Genomic DNA, 23,008 nt, shown 5'->3' on the forward strand with positions numbered 1-23,008 from the left:
CTTGTCCACATTAACTATCAATAAATACCAAAAGATCCTACTGGGTAGAATACTACTATTGGCTAGATTGTTGATTAGTTGAAGTTGGTTTGCACGCCAAAGTTTACAAGTAAATAACTGGATAAACCTGGTTAATAAGATCGGATCCTGTACAAGCAAAGAGGTGGATCAGAAAAATGGAATAAGATATGGGAAGGCTGGAAGTTATGATAGGCTTTTATGCTGAATTTAGTTATGTGTTATCCCCCTTTTTTTTTTTTTCTCTTTCCTCTTACTCTCCTCTCTTCCCTAACCCCTTTTCCTTGGAGGGGGAGGGGGAGGGAGGACAGGGGACGCATCGCAGGTGGGGTTTGGGGGAGCGGGGGGGGGAAAAAAATGGAGTAAGTTAATTATATTAAGTTAACTGTCTGATGTGTGTATTTTTTACTCCTTTGTATACTAATAAAGTTGTTGAATAAAAAAAAAAAAACTGTGGTAGTGGATGGGGGATGTATGGGCAGGCAGTGAAAGTGGGGGGCAATGCTGGTGATGACTCTGGGTTGTGTGGCGTGTGCTGCCTGTTGTGGGGGGACTGTGGGGGTCATTTTTTCTGTGGAGGATGGGAGAAGGGAGGAGGTTGGTAATCAAGGATGTATAAATGTATATACAGTACAGACCAAAAGTTTGGACACACCTTCTCTTTCAAAGAGTTTTCTTTATTTTCATGACTATGAAGGCATCAAAACTATGAATTAACACATGTGGAATTATATACATAACAAACAAGTGTGAAACAACTGAAAATATGTCATATTCTAGGTTCTTCAAAGTAGCCACCTTTTGCTTTGATTACGGCTTTGCACACTCTTGGCATTCTCTTGATGAGCTTCAAGAGGTAGTCCCCTGAAATGGTTTTCACTTCACAGGTGTGCCCTGTCAGATTTAATAAGTGGGATTTCTTGCCTTATAAATGGGGTTGGGACCATCAGTTGCGTTGAGGAGAAGTCAGGTGGATACACAGATGATAGTCCTACTGAATAGACTGTTAGAATTTGTATTATGGCAAGAAAAAGCAGCTAAGTAAAGAAAAACGAGTGGCCATCATTACTTTAAGAAATGAAGGTCAGTCAGTCAGCCGAAAAATTGGGAAAACTTTGAAAGTAAGGGCTATTTGACCATGAAGGAGAGTGATGGGGTGCTGCGCCAGATGACCTGGCCTCCACAGTCACCGGACCTGAACCCAATCGAGATGGTTTGGGGTGAGCTGGACCGCAGAGTGAAGGCAAAAGGGCCAACAAGTGCTAAGCATCTCTGGGAACTCCTTCAAGACTGTTAGAAGACCATTTCAGGGGACTACCTCTTGAAGCTCTACAAGAGAATGCCAAGAGTGTGCAAAGCAGTAATCAAAGCAAAAGGTGGCTACTTTGAAGAACCTAGAATATGACATATTTTCAGTTGTTTCACACTTGTTTGTTATGTATATAATTCCACATGTGTTAATTCATAGTTTTGATGCCTTCATAGTCATGAAAATAAAGAAAACTCTTTGAATGAGGTGTGTCCAAACTTTTGGTCTGTACTGTGTATATATATATATAGTAAAAAAACACTGGCAGCACCACCCTGAAAAGTATGGAAAAATAGACGGGTGCAATGTCCAAGTACGGTAAAAGGTGCTTACCCACTTATAGAAGACAAAAATCAGACTGCACTCCAAGCGAATCTTCAAAAAATGTGTTTTATTCACCCATTTGGTGGCAAAAGCGACGTTTCGGCTCATGCTTGAGCCGAAACGTCGCTTTTGCCACCAAATGGGTGAATAAAACACATTTTTTGAAGATTCGCTTGGAGTGCAGTCCGATTTTTGTCTTATATATATATATATATATATATATATATATATATATGGGTCTGGCAGTGGGGATGCCGGCGATCAGTGTGTAGACAGGGGGTCGGATGGAGAGTGCGGAAGTCAAGTGCGGGGGTCGGGGTCCCTGTTCGTTCCGTGGGGGGACGGAGGATCCGGAGGGCCTCGCGCTCCTTGGGTCGTGCAGTCCGGTTTCCTCCTCGGGGGGAGCTCTTGCCTTAAGATTTTAGATTAGGTTAGGTAGGACCAGTGTCACGGCAAGGAGTAACTGCAGACCCCTCTAAACCCTGACAACAAGTGGTGGAGAGTCACGCTAAAGATATATAGATACGGAAAACAAATGATCTAAAGCGACTGAATAGGCGACCTACTAACATAAATTCCATCAAGGCGAATAAAGTGTATCACTAAAACGTAAAGCAAAAGGCAGATGGACGCATGTTATGGAGGCAGAATATATGGGTGAAGTAACCCCTATCTCTGCCCATAGAGTCCTGCTATACCTAGAATTTTAAAGTTTTCCTTTGTTCTCCCGCTTTACATTATTCTTAATAAACAAAATAAACGTTATGTTTTAAGTTGACCTGAAACGGGAGCTTATTAGTCTAGGAAACTAGGCTATTTGAACTATAAAAAAATAAAAAAATTTTACTATTGTGGAAAAGGAGCCATCTTCCCACTGCCCGCCATTTGCTCTCATAGACCAGAGGATACTTTGGGCCTGTGGCCTGCTAGGTGCTGAGACCTCGGCACAGGTGGTGAGATACAGAATATTGTTATTTTCCCCCGATATATAAACCTAGAAGTGAAGGAGCTGAGAGAAGAGTCTGATCTATAGACAGATCTACAGGAGGCCATGTATTCAGTCACTGTGTGCTTGTGTCTCCACAGATGGATCCAGGAGGAGAAATCCACCAGAGATATGTCCCCGTCCTCTGTATTCCCAGGACTGTCCAGAGGAGAAGGTCCCAAAGAATCCTCAGGTAGATGGAGCTGAGCCCTATACACATCTATATAGGGGGGTCCTGCAGTCATAGAGGGGTCATAGAAACATAGAATGTTGCAGGTAAATGAAGAAAAAAGGTCCCGGAGACAAATGGAGTTCCTCTGTCAGCTCTTCTTTATTGATCACATATAGTTGACAGACATAACCACCTCATACACGGCATGACGTTGACGCGTTTCGGGTTGGTACCCTTAGTCGACTAAGGGTACCAACCCGAAACGCGTCAACGTCATGCCGTGTATGAGGTGGTTATGTCTGTCAACTATATGTGATCAATAAAGAAGAGCTGACAGAGGAACTCCATTTGTCTCCGGGACCTTTTTTCTTCATTTACCTGCAGCCTGCTATGGGAACACTCCCCTAGGGCCTCTGGAGCCGGGACTACACATTCCACCAGGGAGGTGAGCTGGATAAAGTTTTTTATATTTTCAAACATAGAATGTGTCAGCAGATAAGAACAATTTGGCCCATCTAGTCTGCCCAATATATTGAATACTATGGATAGCCCCAGGCAAGTCATACTTCCTGATATTACTTTTAAACCTTTGCCCCTCTAATTTAAAACTATGTCCTCTTGTAGCAGTTTTTCTTCTTTTAAATATTCTCTCCTCTTTTACCTTGTTGATTCCCTTTATGTATTTAGCAGTTTCTATCATATCCCCTCTGTCTCGTCTTTCTTCCAAGCTATACATGTTAAGGTCCTTTAATCTTTCCTGGTAAGTTTTATCCTGCAATCCATGTACTAGTTTAGTAGCTCTTCTCTGTACTCTCTCCAAAGTATCAATATCCTTCTGGAGATATGGTCTCCAGTACTGCGCACAATGCTCCAAATGAGGTCTCACTAGTGCTCTGTAGAGCGTCTCCCTCTTTCTACTGGTAATTCCTCTCCCTATACACCCAAGCATTCTGCTAGCATTTCCTGCTGCTCTATGACATTGTCTGCCTACCTTTAAGTCTTCTGAAATAATGACCCCTAAATCCCTTTCCTCAGATACTGAGGTTAGGACTGTATCACTGATTTTATATTCTGCTCTTGGGTTTTTACGCCCCAGGTGCATTATCTTGCACTTATCAACATTACATTTGAGTTGCCAGATTTTTGACCATTCCTCTAGTTTTCCTAAATCCTTTTCCATTTGGTGTTTCCCTCCAGGAACATCAACCCTGTTACAAATCTTTGTGTCATCAGCAAAAAGATACACCTTAACATCGAGGCCTTCTGAAATTTCGCTGATAAAGATATTAAACAATATGGGTCCCAGAACAGATCCCTGAGGTACCCCACTGGTAACAAGACCTTGGTCTGAATATACTCCATTGACTACAACCCTCTGTTGCCTCTCCCTCAGCCACTGCCTAATCCATTCAACAATATGGGAGTCCAAGCCTAAAGACTGCAATTTATTGATAAGCCTTCTATGTGGGACAGTATCAAAAGCCTTACTAAAGTCTAGATAAGCGATGTCTACTGCACCTCCGCCATCTATTATTTTAGTCACCCAATCAAAAAAAATCAATAAGATTAGTTTGACATGATCTCCCTGAAGTAAACCCAGCTGTTTTTCATCTTTCAATCCATGGGATTTTAGATGTTCCACAATCCTCTCCTTAAGTATGGTTTCCATTAATTTCCCCACTATTGATGTCAGGCTTACTGGCCTATAGTTGCCCGATTCCTCCCTACTACCTTTCTTGTGAATGGGCACAACATTTGCCAATTTCCAATCTTCTGGGACAATTCCTGTTGCCAGTGATTGGTTAAATAAATCTGTTAATGGTTTTGCTAGTTCAACGCTCAGCTCTTTTAATAGCTTTGGGTGTATCCCATCAGGCCCCTGTGACTTATTTGTATTAATTTTAGACAGCTGACTTAGAACCTCTTCCTCTGTAAAGACACATGCATCAAAAGATTCATTCGTCTTCTTTCCTAACTGAGGTCCTTTTCCTTCATTTTCCTTTGTAAAAACTGAGCAGAAGTATTCATTGAGGCAGTCAGCTAGTTCTTTATCTTCTTCCATATACCTTCCTTCTTTTGTTTTTAATTTTGTAATTCCTTGTTTTAGTTTCCTTTTTTCATTTATGTATCTGAAGAATGTATTATCGCCTTTTGTCACTGACTGAGCTAATTTCTCTTCTGCCTGTGCTTTAGAAGCTCTTATAACTTGTTTGGCCTCTCTCTGCCTAATCTTATAAATTTGCCTTTCATCCTCGTTTTGTTTTGTTTTTATAATTCCTAAATGCTATCTTTTTGTTTTTAATGATTTTGGCCACTTCTGCTGAGTACCACAGTGGTCTCTTCCTTTTTTTGCGTTTACTGACAAGCCTAATGCAATTTTCTGTTGCCTTCAATAGTGCCACTTTTAAGTAGTCCCATTTCTCCTGGACTCCAATGAAACTGTTCCAATCTGATAGGGACTCGTATACCACTAATCTAATTTTAGAAAAGTCCGTTTTTCGAAAATCGTAAACTTTTGTTTTTGTGTGGTGTGACTCAGTCACTGTACTTATAGTAAACCACACTGACTGGTTATCACTAGATCCCAAGCTTTCCCCTACAGTAATATCATATACCAATTTCCCATTTGTGAATACTAAATCTAAAATGGCCTCCTTCCAGGTTGGCTCCTCAACTACTTGCTGTAGAGATAATCCCAGTAGGGAATTTAGAATATCTGTACTCCTGGCAGAGCTAGCTATTTTGGTTTTCCAGTTTACATCTGGAAGATTGAAGTCTCCCATAATGATAACTTCCCCCTTCAATGTCATTTTAGCTATTTCCTCAACTAGTAGATCATCTAATTCTTTGACTTGGCTAGGTGGTCTATATATCACACCTACACGAGTTACCTTATGATTATCAAGCTGCAAGGTAACCCAAACTGACTCTAAATTGTTCTCTCTAACTTGTATCAAATTAGATTTTATGCTATCTTTCACATACAGGGCCACCCCTCCCCCTTCTTGCCTTCTCTGTCTTTCCTGTATAGAGAGAACCCTGGTATTGATATATCCCAGTCATTACTCCCCTTGAACCACGTCTCAGTAACAGCCACTACGTCTATATTCTCAGATACCATTATAGCCTCAAGTTCATTGATCTTATTCCCTAAACTGCGAGCATTTGTAGACAAGAATCTGAGCTTGTAATTTCTTAAGCTTTGTGCTACTGGCATCTTCTGGCATTGTTCCAGGGGGCAGTTGGACTGCTGGATTATCACTCTTTTGCCCCCCTTTCCTAGTTTAAATGCTCCTTAGCAAATACTTGGAACTGTTCACCGAGGACATTCGTTCCCTTGAGAGAAAGATGCAAACCATCTTTCTTGTACAGTTCTTTTCCATTCCAACAAGAGCTAACATGAGACACAAAGCCAAACCCTTGGTTCAGACACCAGTCACCAAGCCATACATTGAATTCCTTAATGCGCATCTTCCTGTCATGCTGAAGGTTATGCACAAAACTGCAGAGAATGAAACAGTTGATGCAACCTCCCATATATCCTGTCCAAGTGTGTGAAAAGCTTCTTTCACCTTTGAAACCTCATTGCAAGCCAGATCGTTTGTCCCAAGATGGACAATAACATCCACTTCCCTTTCCTGCTTTGCTTACCTAACAATATTAAGGATCAGTCATCTATCCCTGCTAGCGGTAGCACCAGGGAGACATCTCACAACACCATTCTCCTCAAACTTCACACCTCTTATGATGGAATCGCCCACCAACAGCTGCTTACTATCAATCCTCCCCTTCTCCCTTTTGTCTTTGGCTGCAGTCTTACATACTTTAGGCATGGGAGATGATTGTTTCTCACCCACTGTGCTTGAGCCATCCTCCATGTTGCTCTTGCACTCTGAAAGTGCTGCAAATGAATTATGGAGAGCCACAGACTGTGGGACATGTCTTCTATCCACAACTCTCAGTCTACCAGAACCTACAGTAACCCATCTTCCATTTCTAGGGGGCCTCTGTGGCAGTGGCATTGCAATGTTCTCAGCCTCAGTTTGTTTAATGGTTAATTTACAAATCTTATATTTCAAAAAGGTAATTTCCTGCTGCATTATGGAGAGCTGTCTACAGATCAGACAGTATCCAAACCTCTGAAGAGTGGAACCTGAAATAAAAGCACAACAATTCCTGCACACAACCAGGTCTGCCATTTTAAAGAGGGGAAAGATTTTAAACAAACAAATCTTACTTTTTTAGATTGTATCCACCTCCAGATTACCTCCTGAATATCTCCAATGCACTTGTAGATCAGCACTTGCTATAGCAGCCTTGGAAATAGATTGCGGGGGTCTTTCATGTGGATCTGTCAGATTTCCCACCTGTCTGCTGTATTGTATTGAATTGTTACAGATGACAAATCAGGGGGAAGATCTGACTGATATTAAAGTAGAGGATGAAGAAGAGAGGATGATGGGCGATCCCCCGTGTAAGAGTGAGGAGGAGGAGGACATTCCAGGAGATGTCACCACAGGTATGGAATCATGAATAGAGAAAGTGACTTCAGATTCTGCCCTTGGTGCCTTCAGGGCAGGAGGAGAATCTGATCACCGGCTGCTGCGCTACTCTTTGATTGGAGATGTCCTCATCACATCATGTAGTATTCCCTTTATCCAGCTGATCACTGGGAATTATGCTGGCACAGCTTTTGTGTCTGTGATATCACGATGAGTTATACACTCACCTAAAGAATTATTAGGAACACCATACTAATATGGTGTTGGACCCCCTTTTGCCTTCAGAACTGCTCAGGTAGCCCGTGGCATTTAAACAATGGCCAATTGGCACTAAGGGGCCTAAAGTGTGCCCAGAAAACATCCCCCACACCATTACACCACCACCACCAGCCTGCACAGTGGTAACAAGGCATGATGGATATATGTTCTCATTCTGTTTACGCCAAATTCGGACTCTACCATTTGAGTGTCTCAACAGAAATCGAGACTCATCAGACCAGGCAACATTTTCCCAGTCTTCAACAGTCCAATTTTGGTGAGCTTGTGCAAATTGTAGCCTCTTTTTCCTATTTGTAGTGGAGATGAGTGGTACCCGGTGGGGTCTTCTGCTGTTGTAGCCCATCCGCCTCAAGGTTGTGCGTGTTCTGGCTTTTACAAATGCTTTGCTGCATACCTTGGTTGTAACGAGTGGTTATTTCAGTCAACGTTGCTCTTCTATCAGCTTGAATCAGTCGGCCCATTCTCCTCTGACCTCTAGCATCAACAAGGAATTTTCGCCCACAGGACTGCCGCATACTGGATGTTTTTCCCTTTTCACACCATTCTTTGTAAACCCTAGAAATGGTTGTGCGTGAAAATCCCAGTAAGGCTGCGCTCACACGGGCGAGATTTCCGCGCGGGTTCAACGCGGTAGGTGAACGTATTGCACCCGCACTGAATCCCGACCCATTCATTTCAATGGGGCTGTTCAGATGAGCGGTGATTTTCAAGCATCACTTGTGCATTGCGTGAAAATCGCAGCATGCTCTATATTCTGCGTTTTTCACGCAACGCAGGCCCCATAGAAGTGAATGGGGTTGCGTGAGAATCGCAAGCATCCGCAAGCAAGTGCGGATGCGGTGCGATTTTCACGCATGGTTGCTAGGTGACAGTCTATTCACTGTATTATTTTCCGTTATAACATGGTTATAAGGGAAAATAATAGCATTCTGAAAACAGAATGCTTAGTAGGTGATCAATTGAGGGTTAAAAAAAATTAACTCACCTTCTCCTCTTGTTCGCGTAGTTCCCGGTCTTTTCTTTATTTCTTTAATGATGAACTACCGGCTAGGACCTGTGGTGACGTCAGATCACATGCTCCAATCACATGGTCCATCACCACGGTGGAGCATGTGATCTGACGTCACCAAAGGTCCTTTAGCCCACAGCTCATCATTAAAGAAGTAAAGAAGAGACCGGTAACTACGCGAACAAGAGGAGAAGGTGAGTTAATTTTTTTTTTTTTTTTTTAACCTTCAATTGATCACCTACTAAGCATTCTGTTTTCAGAATGCTATTATTTTCCCTTATAACCATGTTATAAGGGAAAATAATAACATCTACACAACACCGAACCTAAACTTGAACTTCTGTGAAGAAGTTCGGGTCTGGGTACCACAGTCGGTTTTTTATCACGCGCGTGCAAAACACATTGCACCCGCGCGATAAAAACTGAACATCGGAACGCAATCGCAGTCAAAACTGACTGCAATTGCATTCCTACTCGCGCGGGTTTGCCACAATACACCGGGGCGCATCCGGACCTAATCCGGACACGCTCGTGTGAACCCAGCCTAACTGAGCAGATTGTGAAATACTCAGACCGGCCCGTCTGGCACCAACAACCATGCCACGCTCAAAATTGCTTAAATCACCTTTCTTTCCCACTCTGACATTCAGTTTGGAGTTCAGGAGATTGTCTTGACCAGGACCACAACCCTACATGCATTGAAGCAACTGCCATGTGATTGGTTGACTAGATAATCGCATTAATGAGAAATAGAACAGGTGTTCCTAATAATTCTTTAGGTGAGTGTATGTACCTCGTGCAGGAATTACATGCTGCCAGTGACCTACATGTACTGTCATTGTGCATTGAGGCTTTGCAAAGATGTATGGATTATTATTATTTTTTTTATAATGGTTAAAAGGGTTTTGCAGTGTGAGATATTAGCAGCAGCAGAGGAGGAGGTACATTAAAAAGAGCTTGTCAGGTAATCCATAGGTGGGCATTATAGTATGGATTTTACTAGTAAAACCACAATGTCCATCAGGTCTAACAGATTGATTTAATAGTGAATGCAGTTTGTGATCAGGAATGTCGTGATAGATCCTGTTACGTTAACTTATTGTATTAGTGTGATGCCCACTTGGCATAGAAATGTCAAGTATGTTGTCAGAAGACAGGCTTGTTGGGTTTTTCACGATTTTTAGCTAGATTTGGGTAATAAAATTAGATGTAGACCAGAATCCTGAACTTTCTGTTATAGAAAACTTCAAATGGCTGGAATCACACATTCAGTTTTGGTGCTGCTTTTTGAACCAAAGCCAGAAGTGTCTTGAAAATACATGACTTACTGTATACCTCTAGTTCCTGCTGGATACACTTCCATCCTAATAGGAAATCTATAAATTTGTCTACTCTAGATTATTAAAAACGCCACAAATTTAATTTTTTATCTTAGCAGAAAATCCCAGTACAAATTCTGAAGGAAATTTGTTGTCACAAAATTATAAAGTAGAAGATGAAGATATGCAGCGCTCTTCAGGAGAAAATATTAATGTACATCCAGGACTTCACAGTACATATAATCTTCCTAATCATGAGGAACCTTCTCTTGACCAGAAAGAGGGTGAAATGTTTCACTGTGGTAAAGAGTTCACAAAAAGATCAAGTCTTTCTACATATAGAAGAATTTGCACTGGGGAGAAGCCATACTCCTGTTCAGATGAAGCACATCTTGTTAGACATAAAAAAAGCAACACAGGAGAGATGTTTAAGTGTTCAGAATGTGGGAAAGGTTTTAAAATGAAATCAAATCTTGTTATACATGAGAGAATTCACACAGGAGAGAAACCATATTCATGTTCAGAATGTGGGAAATGTTTTACAAATAAATCAAATCTAGTTATACATGAGAGAAATCACACAGGAGAGAAGCCATATTCATGTTCAGAATGTGGAAAATGTTTTAAAGATCAATCAGGTCTTGTTAGACATAAGAGAAATCACACAGGAGAGAAGCCATATTCATGTTCAGAATGTGGGAAATGTTTTACACAAAAATCAGATCTTGTTAGGCATGAGAGAAGTCACACCGGAGAGAAGCCATATTTGTGTTCAGAATGTGGTAAATGTTTTACACAAAAATCTGATCTTATTAAGCATGAGAGAAGTCACACAGGAGAGAAGCCATATTTGTGTTCAGAATGTGGGAAATGTTTTACACAGAAATCAGAACTTGTTACACATCAGAGATTTCACACAGGAGAGAAGCCATATTCATGTTCAGAATGTGGGAAATGTTTTACAGATATATCAGGTCTTGTTAGACATGAGAGAAGTCACACAGGAGAGAAGCCGTATTTGTGTTCAGAATGTGGGAAATGTTTTACACAAAAATCAAATCTTGTTACACATCAGAGAAGTCACGCAGGAGCAAATTTCTGAAATCAGCAGATTCTATTTGGGTACTAGTGTTGATCACGAATATTCGAATTGCGAATATCGGCACTTCGAGAATTCGCGAATATTTAGAATATCGCTAAATATATTCGTATTTGTTATGCTTTTTAAAATAAAAAAAATCATCCAAAACATCTCTCTATTGGGGTAGATGTCTGGCAGTGTTTACACTCAGGTTGGTGTCAGAAGCAGTGGCTTGTTCTGAACAAGAATTTCAAGAATGCTCACTTTTTGGGGAGCAGCAGCAGTATTGTACTGAACCTGACAGACAAGTAGTAGTAATGGGAGCAGTACAATATTTACCCTGACAAAGTAGGAGATCTGCAGCTATGTACGGGGTAGTAGTAATAGCAGCAGGTGTAGTGGTAGCTGCAGCAGCAGGAGTACGGTATGAAACATGAGAGACAAGGAGGCAGCAGATTTGCACCTGTGTAGGGGTAGCAGTAGTGGCATTGGTGGCGGTAGTAGCTGCAGCAGTACGGTATGAAATCTGACAGACAAGGCAGGATATTTGCTGCTGTGTTGGTGTAGCAGTTGTGGCGTTGGTGGCAGTAGTAGCTGCAGCAGCAGTACGGTATTTATTCTGACAGACAAGGAAAGAGATGTGCACCTGTGTAGGAGTAGTAGTAGCAGTGTAGGGAACATGATGGACAGGTAGACAGCGGCAGTGGCATCATTGGGCTGGTGATAAATAGCCACTGTCTGCAATAGAAGATCTTATGGATCCATTTTCACAAATGTTTTCTCTGACAGTACACTGGAGGCTGGATAAGACAGTACACTGATAGCAAACCGGGCCCATTCCTGCGGCTCGTCCACTCTGTCTACTCATAAGGCCATGGGGTCAGGGTATGTGCTGAGGAAAGGGCACAGCACAGATACAACTAAACCTGGTTGTTCAGTTGGTGTCTATCAGTTTGCTGATTGCATCTGGTTGGTGCAGTGGTTGAATAATCTTCCATCATGTTCAGCAATCTGTTTTGGCTGCTGCTGCTGTATCTGGGCATGGCTGTACACATATCTGTCCCTGTGGTCTGTCGCAGTGCTTGTCCCCAACTATATTCACACTGGCTGCGGTGAGCAGTGGCAGTGCTTCTCTCCCCTATGTCTCCAGTGGCTGATTAGTTAGCGAGTGCATTGGGGAGATACATGAGCCGGCTTCCATCTTCTGTCTGCAGTGTACTAAACACTGAATTCGGGTTTCTTTTAGCAGTCTGCAGTTTTCAATAAAAAAAATTGTATAGCCCATAACTTCCATTCACTTCTATAGACGTTCCAGAAACAGTAGGGCAGGAAATTTGGCAGTTTTTTTTAAACCAGACCAGATCTTGCAGCTTGGATCTTTGATATAGTGGCCAATAGGACAAGATTACCCCCCCCTCCCCATTCTAAAGATAGGTGCAGATCCAAGAGGTGGACCCCACATTTCAGATATGTCTGAACTCATAATAGAACAACTCTGCTGTTTTCATTATATTGCACATAATGTTATGTAGCATCGCCCTGAAGTGTCCTCCATGAATGTTTAACAATAATACGTTTAATTTATGAAATAATTTTTGTTGTTTCTTTCTGTGGTTCCAAGAATGTCCTTTCTAGACCCAAGAATTTCAGCAGTTGCACTTTTAGTTTTGGTCTTCGGGGATCTTCTCAGGAATAACCATGATGTCATTGCAGAACAATGCTATTTTCAATTCACTAGACTGTATTTTAAAGGGGTTTTTCCCAACTTTAAACTTTTTAATAGACCTTCAGAGCGGCCGGACCCGCAGTAGGGTTCATATTTACCTTGTCCGTGTCACTGCATCCTGGTTCCATTGCTAACTCTGCAGGTCCTAGGTCTCTGAGTATCATCATCCTTTTGAGGGAAAGGTGGGAGAGGCACATGACCATTGCAGACAATCGCTGCCTGTAGTAGTGATGTCACCCACTCATTATGTCCCTGAGTCACATGCCACACAGGTGACATTTTACCACTATGGGCAGTGATTGGCTGCAGTGGTTACATGTCCCCTTAACCCTTCCTCAACAGGATGTTAATTCCCAGGCACTGGAGGCATTCTATACTTTAGTCTAATATGAACTATGGAATATCTTCTAGAAGTCCGTGTGCCCAAAAAAATCCAATACTACACCAGCTAAGGGTTATGGAGGGCATGCCACTTCTGTTAAGCCCCACCTACTTTTTAGAAAAGGGTTGACAGTGTTAGAAACCTACATAAAGTCACAAATGTGCATAAAATGATGCCTACACAAAAAAATTTTTATGAACAGGCTTTAAATAACTTCTTTCATAATTTATAGTCTAATATTGTCTCTTGAAGGGGGTTTTCTGGGATTTGCTTATTGAGGAGCTTAGGATAGGTCACCAGTATCAATTGGGCAGAGGTCTGGCACTCCTGCTGATCAGCTGTTTTCAGAAGTTCCAGCGCTGGAACCAGGCACTCCTAATTCACAGCTCTGTCTACCATGTAGTGGCCGGTCCTGGTTACTGCAGCGCTGCTCCAATTTACTTGTATGAGAACAGCGCTGCAGTAACCAGGCCCGTCCACTACACACTGCATAGGTAATTAATAAGTAAGCCGTAGAAAAATAAACATTTATTTACCTGAAATTTTAATTTCCTGTAGCTGAGCAGGAATAAGGATCCAGTGTAATTTAATACTCTCGAGGTCATGATGGAGACAAGTTCTTACAACATTTCTCCTTTTACAGACATTTCTCCAAAGCCTTTTCAGGCTCCCTATCTGTAGACCGCCCCCCCCCCCCCCCCCCCCCCCGCTATGAGGTTAGGTATGGTGGTTTGAGTCAATAATACGGTGCATTCATGGGGTCACTCACTGGTGTCCAGGCTGAATACTGGGTTGGGTCTCAGTCCCTCTGCCTGAAGGCAATTCAAGATGGTGCCTTCTTCATTAAGTGGTCCAGCCACTGTGCTTCTTAATTGCAAGAAAGTTTACTTCCTGCTCCTTCCCTGGGGTTGTGTATGAAACACCTCTCTCATACATACACTGCCCGGCTGAGGGGGACAGAATGGCCGGTGCATCCACGTAGAATGTCTACACATCACTGGAGTATAGTGATGAACTAACATCGGCCGGGACGATGTGTGAACGCGATCAAATGTTCGAACCGCAAGTTCGCGGCGGACCCCATTCACTTTAATGGCAGGCGAACCTGAAAAACCTTCAGGTCATATTTGCAGCCACCAAATACTTACAAGAAGTGCACAAATCCTCCCACAACATGGACAGTGACATACCAGAGGGGGATCAATGGCAAAAATTCTCCCCCAAAAATATGTATTTTAATCAGGGGCCAATTCTCAGAAATGTGCCCTGCTGGAGCCTAGAACGTTTTTATTTTAGGCCACGGGAGTACGGTTCTTAAAAATTATGCATTCACCTGACATAAAAGAAATTGTGATTATGTGGCTCAAGGTACATTATTTGGTCAATGGATAAAAAGTTTAATGTAGGCCACTGGAGTACAGGCCCAAACATTAGGCATTCACCGGACAGAAAAGAACAAGTAATTATGTGGCTGGAGGTATATTAGATGGTCTTTGGATATCAATTTTACTGCAGGCCAGTGGACTACAGGCCCCAAAAATTATTCTTTCACCGTACAAAAAAATAAATTATGTGATAATTTGGATGGAGGTACAATAGGGGGTCACCGTATAACAAATTTACTGTTGGCTAGTTAGATTAGAGGCCCCAAAAATTATGCATTTACCATACATAAATGATCAAGTGATTATGTGGCTGGAGGTATATTAGACGGCCATTCAATATCAATTTTAGGCCTCATGCACACTACCGTTGTTTTATTCCATGTCCGTTGTTCCGTTTTTCGTGATTTTCTGCGGACCCATTGACTTTCAATGGGTCAGTTGAAAACTCGGCTAATGCACCGTTTGTCATCCGCATCCGTGGTTCCAGTCCGTCAAAAAAATATAACCTGTCCTATTATTTTCGCGGAAAACGGTTCGCGGACCCATTCAAGTCAATGGAACCGCTAAAAAACACGGAGGCACACAAGATTGTTATCCGCGTCCATTTTTTTATTATCATTTGCATGGCAAACCTGTCTTAGATTTTTTTTTACTTTACTTTATGTCTGGTGATCCTCCAAAAATAAAGGAAGACACACGGAAACAAAAACGGATCACGGAACAACGGAATCCCATTTTGCGGAACGGAACACAACAACGGTAGTGTGCATGAGGCCTTACTGTAGGCCAGTGTAGTACAGGCCCCAAACATTAGACATTCACCGGACAGAAAAGAACAAGTAATTATGTGGCTGGAGGTATATTAGACGGTCATTGGATAGCAATTTTACTGCAGGCCAGTAGAAATAGATGTCAAATACATATGTTTAACCACTTCCCATCTGGGCCCTTTGCCCCCTTCCTGACCAGGCCAAATTTTGCAAAACGGACATATCTCACTTTATGTGGTAATAACTTTGGAACGCCTTTATTTATCCAAGTCATTCAGAGATTGTTTTCTCGTGACACATTGTACTTCATGATAGTCATAAATTTGAGTCAAAATATTTCACCTTTATTTATGAAAAAATCCCAAATTTACCCAAAAATTTAAAAAAATCGCAATTTTCTAAATTTAAATTTCTCTGCTTTTAAAACAGAAAGTGATACCTCATAAAATATTTATTATTTAACATTCCCCATATGTCTACTTTATGTTGGCATCATTTTGGAAATGTCATTTTATTTTTTTAGGACGTTAGAAGGCTTAGAAGTTTAGAAGCAATTCTTCAAATTTTTAAGAAAATTGCCAAAACCCACTTTATAAGGACCAGTTCAGGTCTGAAGTCACTTTGTGGGGCCTACATAGTGGATACCCCCATAAATGACCCCATTGTAGAAACTACACCCCTCAAGGTATTCAAAACCGATTTTACAAACTTTGTTAACCCTTTAGGCGCTCCACAAGAATTAAAGGAAAATGGAGATCAAATTTTTAAATTTCACTTTTTTGGCAGATTTTCCATTTTAATCAATTTTTTTCTCTAACACATCGATGGTTAACAGCCAAACAAAACTCAATATTTATTACCCAGATTCTGCGGTTTACAGAAACACCCCACATGTGGTCGTAAACTGCTGTATGGGCACACGGCAGGGCGCAGAAGGAAAGGAACTCCACATGGTTTTTAGATGCCATGTCCCATTTGAAGCCCCCTGATGCACCCTTACAGTAGAAACTCCCAAGAAGTGACCCCATTTTGGAAACTAGGGGATAAGGTGCCAGTTTTATTAGTACTATTTTTGGGTACATATGATTTTTTGATCATTCAATATAACACTTTATGGGGCAAGGTGACCAAAAAATTGGTTGTTTTAGCACAGTTTCTATTTATTTATTTTTACAGCGTTCACCTTAGGGGTTCAGTCAAGTGACATTTTTATAGAGCAGATTGGTACGGACGTGGCGATACCTAATATGTATACTTTTTCTCATTTATTAAAGTTTTACACAATAATAGCATTTTTGAAACCAAAAAATTATGTTTTAATGTGTCCATGTTCTGAGAGCTATAGTTTTTTTATTTTTTGAGAGATTTTCTTATGTAGGGGCTCATTTTTTGTGGGATGAGGTGACGGTTTTATTGGTACCATTTTGTGGGACATACGCGTTTTTGATCACTTGGTGTTGCACCTTTTGTGATGCAAGGTGACAAAAATTGCTTGTTTTGACACAGTTTTTTTTTTTTTTTTTTTTACGGTGTTCACCCGAGGGGTTAGGTCATGTGATATTTTTATAGAGCTGGTTTTTACGGACGCGGCAATACCTAATATGTATACTTTTTTTTATTTGTTTCACTTTAACACAATAATAGCATTTTTGAAACCAAAAAAATTATGTTTTAGTGTCTCCATGTTCTAAGAGCTATAGTTTTTTTATTTTTTGAGAGATTTTCTTATGTAGGGGCTCATTTTTTGCGGGATGAGGTGACGGTTTTATTGGTACCATTTTGTGGGACATACGCGTTTTTGATCACTTGGTGTTGCACCTTTTGTGATGCAAGGTGACAAAAATTGCTTGTTTTGACACAGTTTTTTAAATTTATTTTTTACGGTGTTCATCTGAGGGGTTAGGTCATGTGATATTTTTATAGAGCTGGTTTTTACGGACGCGGCAATACTAAATATGTCTATTTTACTTTATTTTTTCTATTTTAATTTTTTTTTTTTTATTCCTAACTTGGGAACTTTTTTTTTTTTTACATGTGAAACTTTATTTTATTTTATTTTTTTAACCCTTTATTTTTTTTATTTTTTTTACACTTTTCGTCCCCCATAAGGTCATACAAGACCTCTGGGGGACATTTGCTTCACTTTTTCTTTTTTTTTTCACAGTTGATTTCTCCTGTAACTGGGGCTGAGATAGTAGCCCCAGTTACAGGACAAATGCACCCCTATAGAGGCTGTACAGCAGCAATCTAGCGCTGTACAGCCTCAGTGCAGGGCTGATCGAGGTCTCTGAGAGACCTCACACAGCTCCTGCACTCTCCGGTCCCGGCGGTCACATGACCGCCGGGCCGGAACAGGAAGCGCACAGCGCTTCCTGCTCTGCAGACACAGCGCTCGGTGAGCGCTGTGTCTGCAGCGATCGTGAAGGCAGGGACACCTGGGCACTGTCCCTGCCTTGTCTTAGGGTTGCCCTGCTGTCACTGACAGCGGGCAACCCGATCAGCAGCTGCACGATTAGCGTGCAGCTGCTATTTCTGACAGGACGTTTTAAAACGTGCTGTCAGAAATAGACGTCCACCCATAGGACGTTTATATCCTATGGGCGGACGTGAGGCGGTTAAAAGAACAAAAAATATAAAATTGGATTAAAAACCTGGCTAACGAAATATCCCCTCTTGAAAAAAAAAATAACGATAATAGTTGAAATTCGATAACACATGGTCGTCACAGGTGTTGAATTCCTCCGAGGTCCCAAACATTAGGCATTCACCGGACAAAAAAGGCCTTTAATGCCGCTCTATTTACCTAAGACAGGGACCATTATTTGTTGTGGGTGGTGGCGGATATGTGTGGGCTGTCATTCCTCTGCCAGCGCCCGTAACAGCAGAATGCAGCATCTCTCGCAGCAAGGCCTGGAAATGCTGCATTCGGACAGCCCTCTGTGATGCTGGTAACATGTCCGCCATTTTGTGTTTGTACCAGGGGTCTAAGTATGTTGCCACCCAGTACTGGTCCTTGCTCTTTATGCTTTTTAGACGGGGGTCCCTCTTCAAACACTTGCACTAAATTGGAAGCTGTGGAGCGGGCTGGCTCCTGCTCATCGCCCAGGAGAATGTCGTCCTCGGTCTCCCCCCCCCATTCACGGACAACACCATGGATCCCAGAAAAGTTTAAAGCATGCTCTTCTTTCTCCTCCTCCTCCCCCCAGGCACTATCCTCCTCTGAATCCTCTTTAGACTCCTGCTGACTTGTCTCAGATGGAGTAGCCCCCCTGGGAATTAATTCAGCATTGCGACTTCCTGATCTTCCTGCTCCTCGACAGCTTGATCAATGACACGACGTAATGCCCTGTTTCAGTGCGCTCAGCAAATTGGCACCATTGTCGCACACCAATTTACCAACTGTCAAATTGAGCGGGGTTAGCCACTGATCGGCCTGTGACTGCAGAGCTGAAAGGAGTGCAGGACCGGTGTGGCTCTTGGCTTCCAGGCACAACAGCCGCAGCACTGCATGGCAACGCCTCACCTGGCACTTCAAATTGTTTTTTGGGGGGCGCAGCAGAAGAGACGGTAGCAGTGGAAAAGGAGTAGTCAGCCGAAGGGGAGATGGAGGATGGAGTAGGAGGAGGAGAAGAAGAGGCAGGCCTGCATGCAATCCGTGGCGGTAACACCAAATCCACATGGGTTCCACGGGTTACATGCTTGACGGCCGTCAGAAGGTTCTCCCAGTGGGCAGTAAAAGCTATGTACCTTCCCTGTCCATGTTTGCTAGACCACGTGTCTGTGGTCAGATGTGTGTAAGCACCGACACAGTGTGCCAGAGATATATTAACTTGCTGCTGAACGTGGCCATATAGTTCAGGGATGCCCTTCTGGGAGAAATATTTCCTTCCGGGGACCTTCCATTGCAGTGTGCCAATGGCCACAAATTTTCTAAAGGCCTCAGAGTCCAACAATTTATATGGCAGTAGTTGGCGGGCTAGCAGTTCCGAAAATCCGGTGGTCAGCCATTGGGCAAGAGGATTATCCGGCGTCATCATTTTTTTACGCTCAAACATTTGGGCCACGGAAGCCTGCCTTGTGCCAGATGATTGCAACGACGGCACAGTGGAAGGTGGAGGACAAATATGAGGAGAGAGGAGAAGGAGAAGAGGCAGGACGTGGAAAACCAGGAGTGTGGCTTTGTGGGTTCTGACGGCGTTGCTCCCACTGGGCTCAATGATGGAAGGCCAGGTGCTTTCTTAAGGCGGTCGTCCCTAAGTGAGTGTTGGGCATACCGCGACTTATGCTTTGACAGCACAGGCTGCAGATGGCAACACTATCAGCAGCTGACACGTTAAAAAAATCCCACACTGCAGAGTCATGTGCTGGCGTCCTGGGAGCGCAAGATGTGACCGTGCATGGTGGATGTCTCGCTCCAGATACATTTGTAGTCTGCTTTTTGCCTCCTGTGCAGTGTAAGTTCTACCTGCTTCTCCTCCTTCTCCCTATCTGCTGCTCCGTCTCTCCTTCTGAACTCCCCTCCTCTTCCTCTCTTGTGGGCATCCACGTGATGTCCATCGACACGTCATCATCGTCACCTTAACCAACACTGACATTAGAGATCTCGGAGTAGGCAGCAACAGTGGGGACCACCCTCCTTGGGTGATCTGGGTACTGTCATCAGACCGCTGGGTGATGGCCATTGCTACCTCCTCTTCCTCATCCGATGCCAAGAATGGCTGCGCATCGGTAAGGTCCGGGATTGATGGGAAAATAATTCATCTGACTCAAGTGGAGGGGCTATGGTGGTGGTGTCTTTGGGGGCGCACACAGCAGAGAGTGAGGAGGGTGCAGATACAGAGGATGAGGAGGGTGCGGAAGATTGAGTGAGCCACTCAACCAACTCTGGTGGGTCCATTGACGTAATCGCATGCACCTTCTCCAACTTTCCACTTAGGCTCCGGCCTGGGACACCTGCCCGACCCCTACCACCCCTGCGGAATAGCCTGCCTCTTCCTCTGTCTGTCATTTTCAAAATGACCCTGTGACAAAGTCCCTATAGAAGAGCAGTATTTGTTGAAGCAGGTATATAGAACCCCTTAATCAGTTTTTTTGGGGGGCAACTGGTATATCACACCAGTTGCAATTAGTTGTTCCAATGCGTGTGTCTCTCTGTATAGCTGCGGTATCTCAACAGAACCTCACACAATTGCTACACAATACAAATGCACTATATAGAAATTATATTCTAGGTATATCGTACCCCTGCCTCAATCACATTTTTTGGGAGGCAACTGGTATATCACACTAGTTGCAATTAGTTATTCCAATAGCGTTTGTCCCTCTGTATAGCTGTAGTATCGCAGCAGAACCGCACACAACTGCTGCACAATACAAATGCACTATAATATACTTTCTATGTTAGAAAGTATATTATAAGTATATCACACCCCTCAGTATGTCACACCTATCGATAGCACACCTGTATCAGTCCTTAAAGGACTTGTGTGACCTTATCAGCTAGCGTTTGGTGTCTCTATACTCTCTAACAGTCTGTCCCTGCTCCACACAGCAACCTCTCCCTACACTGGCAAAAAACAGAATGTAAAATGGCGGCCAAATCGGGTTTATTTATAGGGTAGGGGGTATGTCCATGTGCTGAAACATCTCAATTGGCTGTCCTGTCCCACCTGATGGATGTGTCATGGGTCAAAGTTCTGCACAATGCAAAGAATATGGCGCCGGCGGACATCACCATATCTTCGGCAAACAGCGAACAAAGAAAGTTCGCCACAAAATGACTGCCAGGCGAACCACTAGGCCATCTTTACTGGAGTGTCCTCTACTTATTGAGGTAAGGCAGATGATCTCAGTGCATTTATCAATATTCTGCTGGTGTTTGTGACGGTAATTTCACTTCCATTTAGCTGTTCTGATGTATTTCACCCAGCAAATAGCCTCTGGCCAGACTTCCCCTGATGTGGAAACCTCACGAAGATGCGGTGACCCAAAACCTCTTGCTTCAGCCGATCCAGATACTACTTGTTGTCAAATCGGTAGCTCTGAGCGCCCAGACGCCAGGTTAGTCTACTCTTCAAAACTGCTTTTACTCTGAACAAGCCTGGATGGCTCAGACAGTAGAGCATCTGAGGCGTGTTACTATTTGCACAAATAATTAAAGGGGTTGTCCGAGTCATGAAAAAAAAAAATATAGCACTGAAAATCTGATGGGCAGCAATATATAACTAAGCTAAGCAAGTTTTATGCAAAAAAATAATTCCTCATTTCCCTGGTTCTTTTCTGGCCCTTTGTTTACATGCAATAAAAACAATCTCTGCCCCTCCCCCTGCACTGCTAAGGGAGTGAATACAAGTGCTGCCCTGAGTGACATGTCTGACTGCTGGGAGACTCTGCAGCATGTTGTATGTGTAGAACTACAAGTCCCAGCTGTATAATGACTCTGCTAATACACACAGGATCTTCCCCCTACCTTCTTGTGCAATGCTCTATCTAGTCCTTCAGCTCCTGTGCCCAGAATTGTCACTGCTGCAGATACCGAGTGTGTGCAGCTGAAGGGGTTAAGAATCCTAGCAGAGAGAGGCGAGCAGACGGCAGTGAAGGGTGGCGTGGCCAGCACAGTGACCTCTCGTTTACAGAGCAGGGAGAGAAGCTGACATCACAGGTCATATGACCCTCAGTGAAATCTGATAAACCAGCCACTGGAGATAAAGTGAGTTAATTGGAAAGCTGTTACATTTGCTTAGTTAGGAACATAGAAAGAACAAAAAAAATAACTCGGATAACCCCTTTAACCGCCTAACGCAGGATCGCGTTCCGGAGGCGGCAGCTCTGCGCACAGTCACGCATATACGCGTCATCTCGCGAGACGCGAGATTTCGCTCAAAGCCGGCAAAAGTTAGAGGGGGGTCACGTCATCAGCTTGGCAGCCAATGATCGTCGCTGGCAAGCTGATGATTTTAAAAAAATCAAATCAGAAGCCAGATAACACATTGTATTAGTAAATATGATGTGTTAAATGGCTTGTCTGCTCCTCTGCTGGTCCTTTTCGTCGGTTGGTTCCAGCAGAGGAGCAGACATCACAGTGAGTACACCAAACACTTCACTTAGCCCCAGATCACCCCCCATCACCCCAATTAACCCCTTGATCAACCCTGTCAATCACCTAGTGAAAGGAAAAAAGTGATCAGTGTAAACTGTCACTTTTTTTCCCCACTGGTATTGACTGATAGGTTTTAGGATAGTTTAGGTCCCTTGGTTAGGTAGTTTAGCGTCAGTTAGCGCCCAGCCCACCGCACTCACTGATTCGCTGATTAGCGTATCGCTAATCAGCATTTGTACTTTTATAGTATCTGTAAGTGATCAGAACTGATCACAGTCAGATCTATAATAGTATTAGTGTCACCTTAGTTCGCCCTCCACCCAAAACGCAGTGTTTGCCTGATCAGGCCTGATCGGTCGCCCACACGTGCGTTCACCCACGCCCGCCACACCGCAGTGACAAAAAAAAATATTATTTTTTGATCACTGCACAATCACTTTACAAGCGCTGCGGCGATAAAAAAATCAGTTTTGATATTTTTTATCAATCGCAGCGGCCTCCGGTACTTTGTAAGACAGGCTTGCTTTTTTTATTGGTTAGTCTCAGGGAATACCCCTAAATTTAGTAGTCCAAATGTCAAACAGGGGGTATTCTTCTGAAGAGGCCTACAGGATTCTGACCCAGTCGGATGAGGAATGGGAACCCTCA

At 43.0% G+C, this 23,008-nt stretch overlaps 2 protein-coding genes across 2 annotated transcripts in view; one reads left to right on the forward strand and one right to left on the reverse strand.

Annotated features, from left to right (window-relative positions):
• Positions 1 to 23,008, reverse strand: part of LOC120991124 (zinc finger protein 585A-like) — a 2,129,672-nt gene that overhangs the window by 420,889 nt on the left and 1,685,775 nt on the right. The window lies entirely within an intron of this gene.
• LOC120991885 (zinc finger protein 271-like) overlaps positions 7,305 to 23,008 on the forward strand; it is a 78,320-nt gene continuing 62,616 nt past the window's right edge. Inside the window, exons 1-2 of the mRNA XM_040420628.1 lie at positions 7,305 to 7,327; positions 10,037 to 10,957. Coding sequence (XP_040276562.1) covers positions 10,102 to 10,957 — 856 coding nt within the window. The 5' untranslated portion in view covers positions 7,305 to 7,327; positions 10,037 to 10,101. The remainder of the gene's footprint in view (positions 7,328 to 10,036; positions 10,958 to 23,008) is intronic.

The sequence above is a fragment of the Bufo bufo genome, chromosome 2 (genome assembly GCF_905171765.1).
Source record: "Bufo bufo chromosome 2, aBufBuf1.1, whole genome shotgun sequence".
Lineage (NCBI taxonomy): Eukaryota > Metazoa > Chordata > Amphibia > Anura > Bufonidae > Bufo > Bufo bufo.